This window comes from Neovison vison, chromosome 6, assembly GCF_020171115.1.
Source record: "Neovison vison isolate M4711 chromosome 6, ASM_NN_V1, whole genome shotgun sequence".
Lineage (NCBI taxonomy): Eukaryota > Metazoa > Chordata > Mammalia > Carnivora > Mustelidae > Neogale > Neogale vison.
Genome location: NC_058096.1, coordinates 124,549,559 through 124,565,504, shown reverse-complemented (window position 1 = coordinate 124,565,504; position 15,946 = coordinate 124,549,559). Strand labels below are relative to the sequence as shown.

General features: G+C 46.1%; 1 protein-coding gene across 3 annotated transcripts in view; it reads right to left on the bottom strand.

The window, feature by feature from the left end:
- The window catches only part of NMNAT3 (nicotinamide nucleotide adenylyltransferase 3), a 120,331-nt gene that overhangs the window by 3,465 nt on the left and 100,920 nt on the right, over positions 1–15,946 (bottom strand). Inside the window, exons 1-3 of one of the 3 annotated variants that reach the window (XM_044252251.1) lie at positions 13,098–13,116; positions 8,540–8,723; positions 3,735–3,817 (exon numbers count right to left, since the gene is read on the bottom strand). The exons of 1 other annotated variant lie outside the window; for it this stretch is intronic. In XM_044252251.1, the coding sequence (XP_044108186.1) occupies positions 3,735–3,817; positions 8,540–8,721 (265 nt within the window). In that variant the 5' untranslated portion in view covers positions 8,722–8,723; positions 13,098–13,116. Of the gene's footprint in view, positions 1–3,734; positions 3,818–8,539; positions 8,724–13,097; positions 13,117–15,946 lie in introns of those variants that run through there. One more of the 3 variants, XM_044252250.1, reaches the window with a different exon arrangement.

Here is a 15,946-nt window from a genome sequence, read left to right as displayed (position 1 = left end):
TGGCAACATGTGCCTTGGACTCCCACTCTTGGCAGCCCTCAGAGACCACTGTCTATCTCTTTCAAATCCATTTACATCACTGCTACAAACTCTTCACACTGGGTGCCCAAGTCAGAGGTGCTGAATAAAGGCTGGTGATCTGATTTGTTTTAACCATGATGTAGTGACCTACATCAGATATCCGTGGGTATTTTGGGGGCAGTGTGCTTTCTTGGAATAGCCACAGGCTTTAAAAAGCAGAGATTTACATGGAAAGTGAGGGAAGTGCCACCGGGACCTTTTTCTTTGGAAGTCCAGTTTATATTAAGAACACCCAGGCCTGAGGTCAGCCAGCCCTTGGTTTTCTGTTTCAGAGCCGCAGGAAGCCTGGGAGAGTTCTGGCAGCCGGGCCGGTTCCCTCTGCTGTAAAATGGGGATGACCTCCTGCAGAAGTCCTGGAAATTGAGTGACGGACTGAATGCAATGTGAATTTCTGGCCTAGTGCAGGGTATGGGCACATAGCCATGTGTGAGGAGTGTGAGACCCTGAGTGGACGGGACACCAGAGCTGAAGCCAGGGATAAAGGGTGGTGCCCAAAGTAACCAGACAAGGCCACTGTGGATCAAACTGGTGCAAGATGGAATCAGAGGGAGTGGCTGCTCTGGTTGTGCGGATAGGGAATCCTTTGAAGGCTGCTGAGCTGTGCTCAGCCTCATCAGCTAAGGGCAGGGACCACCGGCACAAAAGAAACACATACAGTCAGGCTGCTAGAGGACCAACCGAGGCATCCTCCGTCCCATGTGTCATATTCAAGCAGCCCAGAACCGGGCAGCCCACATGACTGGGCCAATCCAAGGAGGACCGCATATCATGGGAGTGACGGGCAAAGCAGGGCTCTGGCTGCCATAACATGCTGAGTTCAGCTTGTAATCGTCAGTCCCAGGGGAGACGAGCGTCCAAGGAAATACACAGCACACAAAGTGGTCCTTTACAAATATGTTACTCGTAACATACAGGCTGCCTGGTCAGATGCAAAATTTCAGCTGAGGAAGAACTCCACCTTCCTCTTGTTCATTGCTCTAGTGTTGTGGACTGTTTTTCCCTCTGATTACAAATGTGTAATCTATATCCATTATAAAATGTATGGAAAACATGTATTTAATGTAGAAAACAACAATTCTGCTTTCCTTTTTTTTTTTTTTAAAGATTTATTTATTTATTGGACAGAGGGCATGAGCAGTGAGAGCAGCAGGTAGAGGGAGAGGGAGAAGCAGACTCCTTGCTGAGCAGGGAGCCCAATGCAGGGCTCCATCCCAGGACTCTGGGATCATGACCTGAGCTGGAGGCAGATGCTTAATGACTGAGCCATCCAGGCACCCCAACAATTCTTTCTACAAAAACTTAATATTTTCCTGTATTTTTTGTTTTTTTTTCTATTAATTTAGACATGCAAATAGATGTATAAGTATATTTACATTTTTATATACTTGAGATTATATATACAGAATCATATCCTGATTTTTCCCACTTACCTCATAAGCCTTCCTCCAAAAACCTTTTGTCTCAATTATTTGTCCTGTGTATACAGAATAATTTAAACATTCCCTAATACTTAAACATGGAGGCTGCTTTTATTTTCTGCCATTATAAAAACTGCTGTGCTAAACATCTTTCTACATAAATCTTTGTCCCAATTTCTAATTATTTCCACTGTCTGGCTCCTAGAAGGGGAATATATCAAGCAAAGGACATGAACATTTTTAAAGCTCCTAATATATTTTGGTAAATTGAAAAGCCCACTTTTCATTCAACATGAATTTTCTTTTTTTAACAGTTACTTTAGGAAAGAACGAAGATGAGCAGGACCCAGGGCCTGAATAGCAAGAAAAGGGATAAAGAACAAACTCTCAACATTACAGGGCCAAGCAGAGTAGCCCTTAGAAAAATAAATTTGAAAAGAATGCGGGTGAGCTTTGGCTGAGGGAGGGGGAGAGTCAGCTGGGACTGGGTTCACAGGAAGATGGGTCCAACGTGGGCCAAAGAGGACAGGTGAGTTTTCAAAAGCGGAGTCAGAGGGAAGAGGGGAGGAGAGGCACCCAGCGAAGACCCAAGACAGGGATTCTGGAAGCAGGTGCAGAGGGGGCAAGTGTGAGAGGGTGGGAGCCTGTGTGTGGCATCCCTCGCACATCACTGGAGGCTCCCTGCCTGTCACTGGAAGCTCCAGCATTCCCTAGCAGCAAGGAATGCGCAGCACCTATGCCATTTCCTGCCTTTGTGCCTTGCCCAGCTGCCCCTCTGCCCAGAATGTCCCTAATCCCAGAGAAGATACTTATCCTGAGTCCTGGTACTAGTGTCTCCTCTTCCAGTCAGCCTTCCTAACCCATGCCTGGACTCCACACCATTCACAGCCTGTCTCTAGCCTTAGGTCAGAGGCTGGGGGAGGCTACCTTTGTTTTCCTGAGTCCAAAGCCAGGCCTGGGGAGGTGCTCAGCGGGTGTCTCCTACCTCTGGTAGAAGTAGTTGCTGAGCCAGAGATGCTTCAGAGAGAAGCAGAGGCCGAGAAGGAACGCTGCCTGTGTTCCAAGACTGGAAGATGGGGGAAGAGAGGCAGACACACCAGAGGATTACACAGGAGATGCTGGACCTCCTCCTTTCTTAGATTCCTACTCTAGTGCAGTCCCCCGAACTGGCCATATAGCAAATCCCAGCATGCCTGCTAAATATCCAGATTCCCAGAACTCAGGGGGCCTGGGCTGTGGCCTAAGTTGTTATACACCTCACAGGTGATTCTGCCGGTGAGTGATCCTTTAACCAGCATTTGAGGACTGCTGCATGAAACCTTTAGGGCCTGGTAGCATTTTTGAGTTCTTTTAGAAGAGCGCCTTCCAGTCTGTGTTTGGGGTGGGGAAGGGCACTGTGTTCTGGGGCACCAATATGTGTCGAAAAGGGTCCCATGACTAAAAAGTGATAACGGCCACAAGCTAGTTCCCTTTCTTGTAGAGTCACAATGCACATGATCATAGTAAAGGCTCTGAAAAGTCCTCTAGGAAATTTTAGGTTGGTTTACCTGTGACATTCCTGAGCCCTTCTGATCAGGAACAGGTACATACCATCCACAGCTGGGAGACAGGCAGTAGGAAAACCCCATAGATGCACCTGATGGGGTTTCAGCGGGGCGGGACCAGTGAGTCCCTGACCATGTCACATCCTGCCCTTCCATCACCAGGGACTCCTGTTTATTTCCATGAGGGGCTTACACACTTGACCCCTAGGACCAGGGCTGCCATTAGAGAGGGAAGATACTTCAAAGTCACAACTAGTAAGGTTCCATCAAATACCAGGAGCTGACAACAGGGTAGAAACCCAGGATTACAAATTAAAAGGGCATTCCACATGGACTGAAATTCCCCTAAAAACAGGTTTCTGTTTGAGGATCAGAATGGCACATTTGTACTCAGAAAGGCTCAGGCTTTTAAAGGAGTCCAGCATCACTCACTGGTTTATCCCCGTGTAGCCCTGACTGTAATCCGGGTCACAAGCACAAGTCACAAGGGTAGGTAAACTCCTTTGGAGAAGAAAATCCTAAATTAGCAACCCGATTTACAAGGGATGGTGGCAGATTGTTGACAATGACCTTTCAACACGGGAAGTGTCAGCACAGCCCCACAAGCCTCAGAATCCTTATGCTGTTTGGGAGTGGGTCGTGCACATCCCTGACCTCCCCCCCTCCCAGGGACAAGAGGGTCCGTACCTACCTGTGGGGGCTGTGCAGCGAGCCCTGCTGTGGTCTGGGCCTTCCCTCCGGGGCAGAGATCTGAGCAGTTCGCTGTGATGATGCCTGCATTGCAAATACATGGGCTCAGGGTGTGCCCATCCCCACAAAGCCACCCAGGGGTCTGTTTTTAAGTCTCCACCTGCTTTGTCCATTTTAGGTAGGTAGCTCATTCCACAAATGTTTGTGGAGGGCCTACTGCTATGTGCCAGGGGCTGGGATGGAAAGCAGATGTGATTGGGTCCTCTTAACCCTCCACTGCCTTCTGTGAGCCCTGGTGGAAGGTGGGGCGGGGGGGAATGAGCATGGTTCTACTTTTTTTAACACTGTCTTTAAATACCTCACTTAAAAAATGTTGAGTAGGGATTAAGGACATGCACTATGAGAATCACACACATGTGGGTTCAAAATAAAACCTTTCATTTGTAAAGTGAGGACCACGCCTACCTTTTAGACTTTTGTGAGGGTGAGTCAGCTACTACACAGTGCATGGCCCACAGCTCACTCTTGTTCTGAACTAGTATTTCAGGACTTCACAGGGTAGGCTGCCTGGTCTGAATCTCAGCTCCCTCACTGGCCTGCTGGGTGACCCTGCGAGGGCATCAACTGTTTTCTGTCTGCGGACAGTTCAGCACTTGTGTGACAAGGAAGAGTCACCATGTGTGCCTCTCACTAGCGGTCATGAGGATTGAAGGAGTTATGCACGCAAAGTGCATGGAACAGCGGGCAGGACGGAGCAAGTCTGATTTGGTGTTAGCATTTCAGATCTGATTAGACTCATGCCAGCTTGGCACGCCTGGCTCTTTAAGCAATCAGTGTGCAAATCAAGACATACCTGATCAAACACAGGTAGTCACCACATCGTGTATCAATGCACTCTTCCACCCACTGAATTATACATTTATGAGCTGTGTTTGGGGGAATGCAGGGGCTCTGCAGCCAGACTGGGTGGGTTCGAGTTTAACTTTTCTGGCTTGTATGACCTTGGATGAGTCACTCAGAGCCTCACTGACCTCATCTATTTATTGGTCATCATGAAGCTGATGCTGACCTCCCTGTTGAGCATCACCAGACTGAGAGAAAAAGTGCTTCCTTCCCTGCCCAGTCTGGGCGAGTGGCCTAGGGCTGATCATCACTGGGGCAAGGCATGGTGTAAAGGTTAAGCTTTACAGTTAGACTGCTTGGTTGGAATTCTGCTTCCAACCAGCATCTGTGGAATTCTGGTGGGCTACTTAAGCAATCTGCCTCCAGTTTCCTCATCGGTAGAATGGGGGACGATGACCGCACCCACCCCTGTGAGCTGCACTGAGGATTCATGGAGCGGCTTAGAACTGGCCCGTCCACAGAAAGAGCCCAGTCAACTTTATCAGTTTTTCTGAGAATGGTGAGCTCATTTAATTCATCCTTATAGTCTTAGTTCTCAGGAAATGCTTACCTAAAATCTGCTGAATTCAGGAATGATGGAAGCAGTGGACCAATAAATACATTTAATTCTGGCCCCTAGTCTTTTCTGATGATCTCAGAGACTCAACTGAGTCCTCTTAGGGTCTAGTTGGACTCTGTGTTTCCATTATTGTCTGCTTTGGTTTTGGTAAGCTTCAAGTCTGAGGATTCACTCCTAATTAGATTGGAATCTTACCATACTGAAGTAGGTGTGAGTCTCACCTCTACTTTCTAACTGTAGGAGTCTGTGGATGTTACTAACCGTTTCAGAGCCTCCATTTTCCCATCTGTAAAATGGGACTAAACCCACCCACTTCTCAGAGTTGCTGAGGTGACTAGATATTAACCTACCTAGAAAAGCCTGGCACAAACTGGTGATCAGTAAAAGTGGTGACTGTCATTTTATTGTATTTACCTTGAAGATCCTAGTTCAGGTTGACCCTACTTGAATATTAGCTGGCTCTCTGAACTCTGATGTGTGAATAATTATTCTCACAGACCTCCAGTGGGCCTCTGTGGGGCAGTGCCCATGGCTTCTTCCTGTCTGCCTGAGTGGTGTCCCAGTGTGCAAAGCCCCGGGCCTGAGTTTGAGTTTTCCATGTCCTTCGCAGTCCAGGCATGCCTGGCCAGAGGGTCCCTGTGGCAGGAGTAGAGTCAGCCGCTCTGTGAGCCCACCAGTAGATCTCTGGTTGGAGGAGGACCGTAAGTGTGGCTTCAGACTCAGACGGGGGCTCTGCCACTCATTCCTGACTTTGATTAACTTAGCCTCTCTGAACCTGGTTCTCCATCTGTAAAAGGAGGATAGTGTGAGATCATGCTTGCAGAGGGGTTGGTGAGATGACAGTAGTGATGGTGACCATGATGATGGGCCACATCAAATGGCATTGTGACTAAGGACTCCCCTCACAGCTCCAGAAGGTGAGCAAAGTAAGCTATCAAATGTCCTAAAAGCATGAAAACTGGCCTATATTAAAAAAAAAAAAGTAAAAATAAGTAATCTGATTAAGTAGAAAAAGAATCCTCAATGAACTCTACTGTGAATTTACTTCATAGTGACATTTGTCATAGTCACACTATTTGTCCCTATGATGCAAATCCCCTGTTGACTCTGTCAGGAAGATACTAAATGGAGCAAAGGGTGGGGTGGTTTATTACCTTGCTTCTAAAATCACCTAACCTTATAACTACCAGATTTTCAATCTTAAAAAGAAAAATGCTTGGGGAACTTTAGGAAAATATTAACAATCAAATTTTCTGAGAAGCTCACTCTAAATGTTGGAAAAAAAGAATGGGATCAGGTATTAGCAACACTGTGTTGTCTGTATCAGTGGATTTTCAACCCTGGCTGCACAAAATCATTTATTTGGGGACCTTTAAAAAAATACCCACGCTTAAACCCCACTCACAAATCATAATTCCTGGGGGTGGGGAGATGAGCATTTTTAAAAAAGCTTCCCAGGTGATTCCTATAGCCAGGGCCCATGGTTTGGATGGATCTTTGTACTAATCATAAGCCTGGTTCACATACTTTGTGACTGAGGCTGTGGCCTCAATCCTAGCCAAGCATTAGAATCACTAGGGAGCCCTTAAAAATTCTGATGCCCCATCCCAGACCAGTGACATCCCCCGTCTCTGGGAGAAGTTGGTACTTTTGAAAGCTCCCTAGGTGATTCAGGGTGCAGCCAGGGCTGAGAAGCACTGGACTAAAGGATAGAGTAAGAAAAAGAAAAAGCACATGTTCAGTAAAATCTCAGCTCACACCTGCATTTTCCAACAGAAGCAGCAACAATATTATATAGTTCTGTGGCCAGTTCGTATTTATCCAGGAATAGCTTATCTGTCTTGAGGATAAATTCTGGGCCAGTGTTGGGGAGGCAAGGAAGGTAACTAACATTATTAAGTACCTGCCATAAACCAGGTCTTTTGCCCACATCATCCCATTTAATTCACGCAGTGCCTCGAAGAAGTAGGTGGTGTCACACTCATTTTATTAGGCGAGGAACTGAGGCTCAGAGATGCTAACTCACATCAAGTCCCTGAACTAGTAAACTGGACTTCCACATCTGGGCCCAAGGCCACACTGCCTCTCACAGGGTGAAGGAGGAAAGCCTCTTTGTGACTAGTGTTAAAGATAAACGATTTGCCGGATTTTCTACTCTTTTGTGTGTTTTCCCCTCTGCTATCCACCAGAGATGAGAACTGGCTGTTATTTCTTATTCTGAAGGGATGATCTAGGTGTAAATTTATTCTTTATGTTAAAAAAAAAGAGCATGTATTCTAACCGTCATTTCATATTTGCTCTTCTTTTAATTTGGCAAGAGGTTCTGAAGTAGCACTGCATTGCTACTGAATGCTTCTAGCTGGTTCTTTCCCAAGAAAAAGGCAAATAATCAGAGCCAAGATCTGTAACTAAATGTTTACCTTTAATCTAAGAAAAAGGTAAACAGTTTTCAACCAAGTGACTGTGAAGATGAGTAAAAAATGAAAACCTAAATCGATTTATGAGGGAACAGGCCTGCCAATTACTGGACACTGTCCAGTCCAGTGGTGCCAAACAGAGAAGACACAACGCCCAGTTTGCAGTCCCTTCAGCAGATCCGGCTGTCTGTGAGAGACAGGCCCACCTCCCCGTCCCCTCTGACCCCCAGGCTGGACGGGGCTTCCTGCTTCTCTGGTAAGCTCCCAGGACCCTTTCCCAGACCCACGTCAGTGACCCACTGCCCCAGCTCCCAGGGCTCTCAAGGCTTTCCTAAAAGCAGTTCCAAAAGGAAAACTTTCTAGAGCAACTTTCTAGATTTATAGGCTTTTTTTTTTCAATTTTACATAAAAGTCGAGATTTATAGAGCCCAGAATTTGTACAATTAGAAAAGATGGCTTATGAGGTAGATACACTTTTCACCCTAGTCAGTGATGACAATGATAGAAGGTCCCACTTAGTGAATCCTTTAATGGGGTTCTGGGACAGGAAAGTTCTTTACATTTAAAAAGTCCTCATTAGGTTTTATTGTCCCCATTTTGCAAGTGAGAAATGTGTCTCAGAATGTTAAATGCCCAGTCTCACAGCTACGAGGTGGCTGTACTGGAGCCCAAGGAGACAGCCCTCTGAATCGATATTGGGCATTTCCAGAAAGTGCATCCTGAAAGGCAGTGGGTTGTGACTGTTTTCACTCTGGCCCTCCTTGAGAGTGGGTCTCTCTCACTCTGAGAGGAAGCGCTTCTGGGATTTTGGCTGAGCAAGCCTGGCTGAAGCCCTGCTTCACACTTGGTCCTTACTTTCAACCGCAGGGCTCTACAGATGTGTCCCATGACCCCTGGTCATCACACAAAAGCATGCTCTGCTGTTACCTCAGCACCTTCACTGTCTCCGTCCACTGCAGCTGCTCGCTCTCCCAGGGGTCCACCCGGACCCAGTCGGACGTCTGCAGGGCCAGCCGGGCCATGGCCACCCGGTGGTGGGCAGCCACAAGGTCTTGCTTCCTGTAGTGGTCGTTGACAGGAGAGATGATACCCCCGATCACCTGGTACATTCCTAGGCAAGGGAGAGCAGGGGTGTGTGGTATGTGCCAACAGTGACCACCCAGCCACCTGGAAACTCTCTGGGCCTCATCCTGAGTGGGGGCAGACTCAGGCATTCTCTCCTGATGGGCCAGCCCCCTCAGGCATGGGTAAAGGCTGCCCCAGGCGCCATGTGCTTCTCCAGTTGGCAATAGCCCTAAGTTATACTTCTCCTGAGAGCCGAGCTGTGAGGGGGTGGCCAGACAAGGCACCCAGAAGGCAGTGTGGACAGTTAGGGTCAGAACATAGGAAGGTACATGATGGCCTCCTCCTGCACAGGACTTAACAGAGGCACCATCATCCTCTAATCATGGATGGGACAACAGTGACATGCAGTTTCTTATGCCCAAACAGGGGGATCTTGTGAATCAAAGATGAAGGGAGGGGCTGGAGCATGGACCAGGTAGGTGGGAGGTGGGAAGGAGATGCGAAGGGGTGGGTCTAGGAGGAATGGGAAGGCCTACTTTGGGAAAGATGTGGGTTGTGCTGATGAGTGATGCAGTATGGCTCAGGGACTGGAGAATGGGACGCTTCAAGTTCAGAGCCAGAGTGAAATGGCAGAAGCTAGAGAACCAGCATGGAAAGAGTCTGAGCAGGACCCCGAGAGCCTTGGGAGGGGGCTCCAGCTCCATCACTCCCTAGTGCACCCTTGGCAATTACCAACCTATGTGGAAAAATAAAATACGTAGTCATCTGAACTTCTGTTCTCCTGTATGTGAAAAGGGATCATACCTGCTTGGCAGGACCTTGTGCTAAGGAGAGATATTAGTGAATCCTTATGTAGTGGGATGATATTTTGTTTTAGGATGGGACATATTTTTTAAAATCGTATTATAAAATATAACATGCACATAGAAACATGAAACACAGGTTGACAGAGAGTTATAAACTATATCCTGCTTTCATCATCACCTAGATTAAGACACAAACACTTCGGGCACACCAGATGTTCCCACCACAAGCCCCACTTGGACAGCAGTTAATCACTACTCTTACTTTTTTAATATTAATTCTCTGTCCTGTATTGCTTTACCATGTATTTATGCAGCCTTAAAAAACATAAATTCATTTGCCTTCTGAAACTTTTACAAATGGAATCAGACTGAATATATTCTTTTGTTCAGCCTTTTTCACTTTATGTAAATAAAATTCATGTAATCCAACCAGTCTTACTGCTGCATAACCTTCCATTGCAAGATTATATACTAAATAATTGATCTCTTTTACTGTTGATGGACTTGGTCTGAGTCTGGCTTTGGACAATTACAAACTGCGCTGCTATGGACATCCTTCCCCAAGTCTCCCTGTGCACAGAGCCATGCATGTCTTAGGACATACATCCAAGAGTAGACCTGCTGAGTCATAGGGCAGGTGTCTCTGCAGCTTCTCTAGATAATGCCGGACCATTTTCCCAAGTGGTTGTAGCTATTTGTCCTCCAACCAGCCATGCAGGAAGAGTTTCATTTGCGCTGGGCCCTGTCACACAAGGTTATGGTCAGGATCTTCCCAATCTGAGAGACGTGCAATTAAATCTCACTGTTGTTTTAAAGTTCATTTTCCTGCTCACTAGTGAGGCTGAGCATTTATTCATATATATTATTTAACATTCAGGCTTAAATTTTTTGTGAAAGTGCCTGTTCAAATCTTTTGCCCATATTTTGGATTGTCTGCTTTTTAAACATTGATTCGTAGAGTTCCTTACATATTCTATACACAGGCCTTTTGTTAGTTGGTTATAGGAGTCCTAAATACCCTCTTGTTTTATGGCTTGCCTTATTGTTGTTTTTTAATGGAATCCTTTGAAAATTAAAGAAAAAGTTCTTAATTTTAATGTAGTTGGGTTATTAGTTTTTTCCTTTATGGTCAGTGCATTTTGTGTTATGAAGACATTTTCCTGTATTATCTCATAAAAAGTTTACAGTTTTTTCACATTTGGGTCTTTGTGCACTATGTGAATCCTATTAAGTTATTTTTCATTTGGATAGTCCATTATTCCAGCAGTGGTTACTAAAAAGCCCCCATCCACCCTGCTGCTGTGCTCTGCCAACCATGTGTTGAACATCAGTGTTCACCTGTACAAGGGCCTGCTTCTCTGCTGTTCTGTTCTTTGCTGTATTTGCCCAGCACTGTGCAATAGCACACTGCTTGGCTTAATATAGCTTTATTACACATCTTGGTATCTGGTTAAGCAAATCCTCCCACCAGCTTCTGCTTCAGAAGTGGCTTGGCAATTCTTGACTTTTTGTACTTCCCATATACATTTCAGAACGAGCTCTTCAGATTCCACAAATGAAGCACCTCTCCTTGCCCCTCCCTGCAAAACCTACTGAAATTCTGACAGGCACTGAACTGAATTTATAATTTAATTTAGGGAGAACTCAAGCCTTTACAGTTTTTAGCCGTCCAATCCAAAGGCATGGTTTATCTTTCCATTTGTTTAGATCTTCTTAAATATCCCTAAATTAAGTTATACAGTTTTTCTTATAGAGAGCCTAAGCATCTTTTCTAAGACTTATTCCTAGACACTTGATTTTTTGTATGCCACTATAAATGGAATTTATTTATTCATTTTTAAAAAGATTTTATTTACTTATTTGACAGACAGAGATCACAAGCAGGCAGAGTGGCAGGCGGAGGTGGGGGAAACAGCTCCCCGCTGAGCAAAGAACCTGATGTGGGGCTCGATCCCAGGACCCCGAGATCATGACCTGAGCCGAAGGCAGAGGCTTAACCCACTGAGCCACCCAGGAATCCCAATAAATGGCATTTAATATATACTTTTTATTCTGTTTCTTGTTAATATATAGACATATGATTTAGGCATCCTGAATGCATATGTAGTAACCCTGCTAAACTCTCTTATTCTAATTGTTTATCTGTACAGTCTTTTGAATCTTCTGTGTCCAAAATATGCCATTGACAATACTGACAAATTTGCTGCATTTCCAGTCCCTCTGCCTTATGTTTTTCTCACTGCACCACCAAAGACCTCTAGCATGATACCAAATAGAGGTGGTGTTAGGGGGCCTTATTGCCACTATCGGAGGAAAAGCTTTTGAGTTTCAGTATTACATATGATGTCTGCTGAAAGTTTTCTGTAGCTATCCTTTTTCAGTTGTGGCAAAGACAATGCCATGTGTTCATTAAAACTCCGTTTTTCCCTCTTTCTGGGCACACTGGAAGCTAATACATCCATTCTTCTTGAAATTAGGTTGGGTTTCTGTGATCTCGCTGTTGTAGTCAACGGGATGTGGGTAGAAGTGATGTCTGGCCCATCTAGACTTGGCCATAAAGATTCTTGCTGACCCTACAACTCTTTTATAGTGAATCTGAAAGCTGAAGTTAAGGATGCAAAGTCATGGGTGGGGCCTACTAGGATTCCTGAGACACGGCTGGGCAGCGAATTGCCCTGTAGCCCTTCAGGAACTACATGGGATTTATCTGATGAGGGAGAAACATTCTTTAATGTGCTAAGCTCTCAAAATTGGGGGATTTATTATGGTAGACTGACCTGGTCTACCCTGGCAAATAGGCTACTTTAAGAAACATTCCCAGCTATTCCCTGTTTAAGAGCTTTTGTCATAACTAAGTTTTGTCAAACATCTTCTCTGCAACTCTTGAAATGATGGTGTGATTTTTGTAGGATTTTTGACTACTTGCCAGTCAATGCCCCTGACTAATCATTTATTGGGGGGCTCTCCCCCGGGTGTCAGATAGATGTGCCCTCCTCCAGAGAAGCTTCATGTTTCTGTCTCCCAGGTCCCTGGAATTACTGAAAGTCATGGATGACCTTAAATGAAGGTGTTGACTTAAGGTTCTTTGTCTAATTCCAGCAAGGGGCTGCAAATCTGAGCGAAGACTGATGTGCAGCCATTTCTTCCTATCAGTATTTTATCCTTGTCTTTTTCTTCTTCAGCTTGCCTTAGTGCTAGGGCTTCTCTGAAGGCCTCTAGGACTGGGGGGAGAAGAAGGGTTAAGATCTAGACCCTGAGACAGCTCTTTGGGGTCCCGCTTCATGTGGGGGAAGATACCCATCAGGTTCCCCAGCTTGTGAGGGCTCCAGCCTTTGAATTATTTGTTGGCTTTTATGGCTGCTGATTCAAAGCTTAAGTGAGCAGTACTGGCAAGTGCCCACAGGGCATCAGTGGCTCTGATGTTCTAATAGCCTGCTTACTAACCTCCCTGGTTTTAGGGGGTTTTCTCCCAGCTGCTCTGAGACATCCCCACTTTTTGGCTTTAACAGAGAGGTTTGAAAAATGTTCTGCTCACCATTTGTTTTTGTTTTTAGTGGGACAGCTGATCCAAAGAAGGCAGCCTGACCAACCTGCCAGCCCCCCAACACACGCACCTTCCGGGAAGCTGAGAGTTCCCTGATGCATTTATCCTTCCTGGAGGCGGAGGCATCCACTCTATCAGGGGGATGACAGATCTAGCAGAGAATAAGGCAAGGATGTTCATCTTTTCACTTCCAGAAACTGGTTTCAAAAACTCATCTCAGAAATACTGGTGAAGGTTAGAATCAGGGTTTGTTGAGAAAGATTGATCAAATTTTGAAAGTCTCCCTAAAAAATATCAAGAGCCAGAGTCTAGGGAGTAAGAGCACACAGTTTTACTAAAATCCACAGAGGAGTAAGGAGAGAATATGAAAATGGAAAGGAAAAGCCCCTTCTGGGAGCTGGGGTGGGGTGGGTGGAGGGATGAGCAGCAGGCAGAGGGAAGGACCTGGTAGGAAAGATTTGTGGTGACCAAGAGTTTAGAGCCAAGTGGAGACCTGCTCCCTACATCCTCTTACCCTTTGGAGACAAAGTCTCCTGTGTGTTGAGTGGGGGAGGTTATAATTAATAGGCTTAGTTTTGGGAACCACAGAGCAGGTGGGCTGGTATTTTGGCTCCCACTTGGAATTCCAGGAGGCGACCATCTTGCTCTGTGCTGGCAGAGCACCAGTAGAGTAGAAGTGACAGTGCGCCGTGACAGGCAGAGAGGTCTTCAGGAAACATCCCCTCCCCTGCCTTCAGTGGGGCATGGCAGACATCCACAGAAATCCCCAAGGCTCTTTGAGAGGAGTGAAAGAGGCTGAGGATGAACAGTCAGCTGGGCTACTTTGGGGGAAAGGGGAGTGAACAGTAGGGGACACAGGGTGTGCAGCGCAAAGCCAAGGACCATGGTGGTGTTAGAACCAGGAAGAGCTTGGGCATAGGGCCTTAGCCAGTTGAGGCTGGGGGCACATCAGTAGTGGAAACAGAGAGGATAGAGGCCAGTGCCCAAGACCCGGATACCCTGCTTCAGACGCCAGGATGACAGACTACCACCTGTGATGCTTCATTCACTTTTGGGGGAAGCAGGCAGCAAAAGACTGACTTGATTAAAAGCTGACCTGTAACACAATGACTTTAAAATCAGAAAATGGTTACCTTGAAGTGGTAAATTTTTTCACCATGCATGGAAATGCTGGCTTCAGAACAAGGCGAGTGTTACAGAAAGCAAAGCAAGTTCTAGGTCTGCATATCTGAGTCCCATGTTATGCATGGAATATGATCTTTTTCTTTTCCACTTAAAAAAAGGGGGGGCACCTGGGTGGCTCAGTGGGTTAAGCCACTGCCTTCGACTCAGGTCATGATCTCAGGGTCCTGGGATCGAGTCCCGCATTGGGCTCTCTGCTCAGCAGGGATCCTGCTTCCCTCTCTCTCTCTGCCTGCCTCAGTCTACTTGTGATTTCTCTCTGTCAAATAAATAAATAAAATCTTTTAAAAAAAAGGGGGGGGGTGGCCAGCTTCTGAAGAGTGCCCACTTTCTTGGGCAATTTATGTACATTTAACGTGCACATTAATCTCTGTTTGGAGGAAAGGAGTGGGGCTCCAGGTGGCCCTCCAGGCAACTGTGCAGGCACCTTGGAGTCTCAGGTGTCACTTTTGATGGTTTGGCTCATCTTGACAAGGAAGGTGATACAAGGAGAAAATCAATGCTTTGTTACAGCACCCAGGAGAAGAGAACCAATAAAAATATCAATTTGGGTTAAAACTCCTTCTTGCTCTCCAAATGGTTGTGTGCTCAAGCCTCTTCCCTTTCCCACAATCCCTGTATTGCCTCTCACATGACCCATTCTCCCCCTAGGTAGATGGAGGCAGCTCGCTGCTGCCCTGACACAGCTCCATTACAGCATCTGTACCGTAAAGATCTGTTTGTCTTTCCCACGAGACTGGTCAGCTCTCTAAGGATGTGAACCTGACTTTTAACTCTGGGTAACATGACCCGCACATCTCTTAGTATGAAGCTCTACTGGCCTTGCTTTTGGGTTACCATAGCGATAGATGGCTGTGAGTTTAACATGGTGGACAGAATTCCTTCTTTATCCCCACCCCTGTTCTAATAAAATGGCAATGAAGGAATAAAATACATATGAAATCACCAGGGCAAAAAGAGTGGGAAAAGAGACAACCACGGATGGGAAAGGTCAACACAGTTTTGGAAGCTGGAGAGCTGATGCACAATGTTGGTTAACAAGCAGAGTCTGCAGGCAACAAAGGTGGGAAGAGGCAAGGTGCCTTGTGTGGCAGCAGCAGTGCAGAGTGGCTCAGGAATGGGAGAAGGGGGTGACTGAGGGCTCGAACACAGGAGGACCAGTTCAGAGTTTGCCTAAGGAGCCCTTCGATCCAATCACCTACCTATTCTCCCATCATGGCAGAAGGCTGGATGTCTGCTTTCTGCCGACATTGGACCAGAGAGACCCTTGCCTCCTATATACAGGCATAGGTAGAGGAGGGAGAAATACCATCCTTCAGACAAGAGGCTAACATTTGGCTTCCAGAATAACAGTCCCACCCAGGAGAAGACACCCACAGATCCGTACATTCAGGGGTATTGGACCCGGTGTCTGATCATATGACCATGAGGCCCACTGGCTTCACTCATATACGCAGAGCTTCCAGCCAGCATGTAGGGCCTGATCTGCAAATATAAGCAAATAGTCTAAGAGACAAATTTTAGAAAATTGCTGACTGGGAAAAAGAGACCAAAACCATCACCAGGTTAGGCACTTGGAGGACACAAAGGCAGTCAATGCACAGAGCAAAAGGAAATTTCAAGAATCTCCAAATAATATCGTCAAGAGGGTAAGAGATGGCAGCTCATCCACGAGTGGGATGCTCTCAAAGGGCCAGTCAGAAAACAGGAGGAAACTTTTAGAAATCGAAAAATATC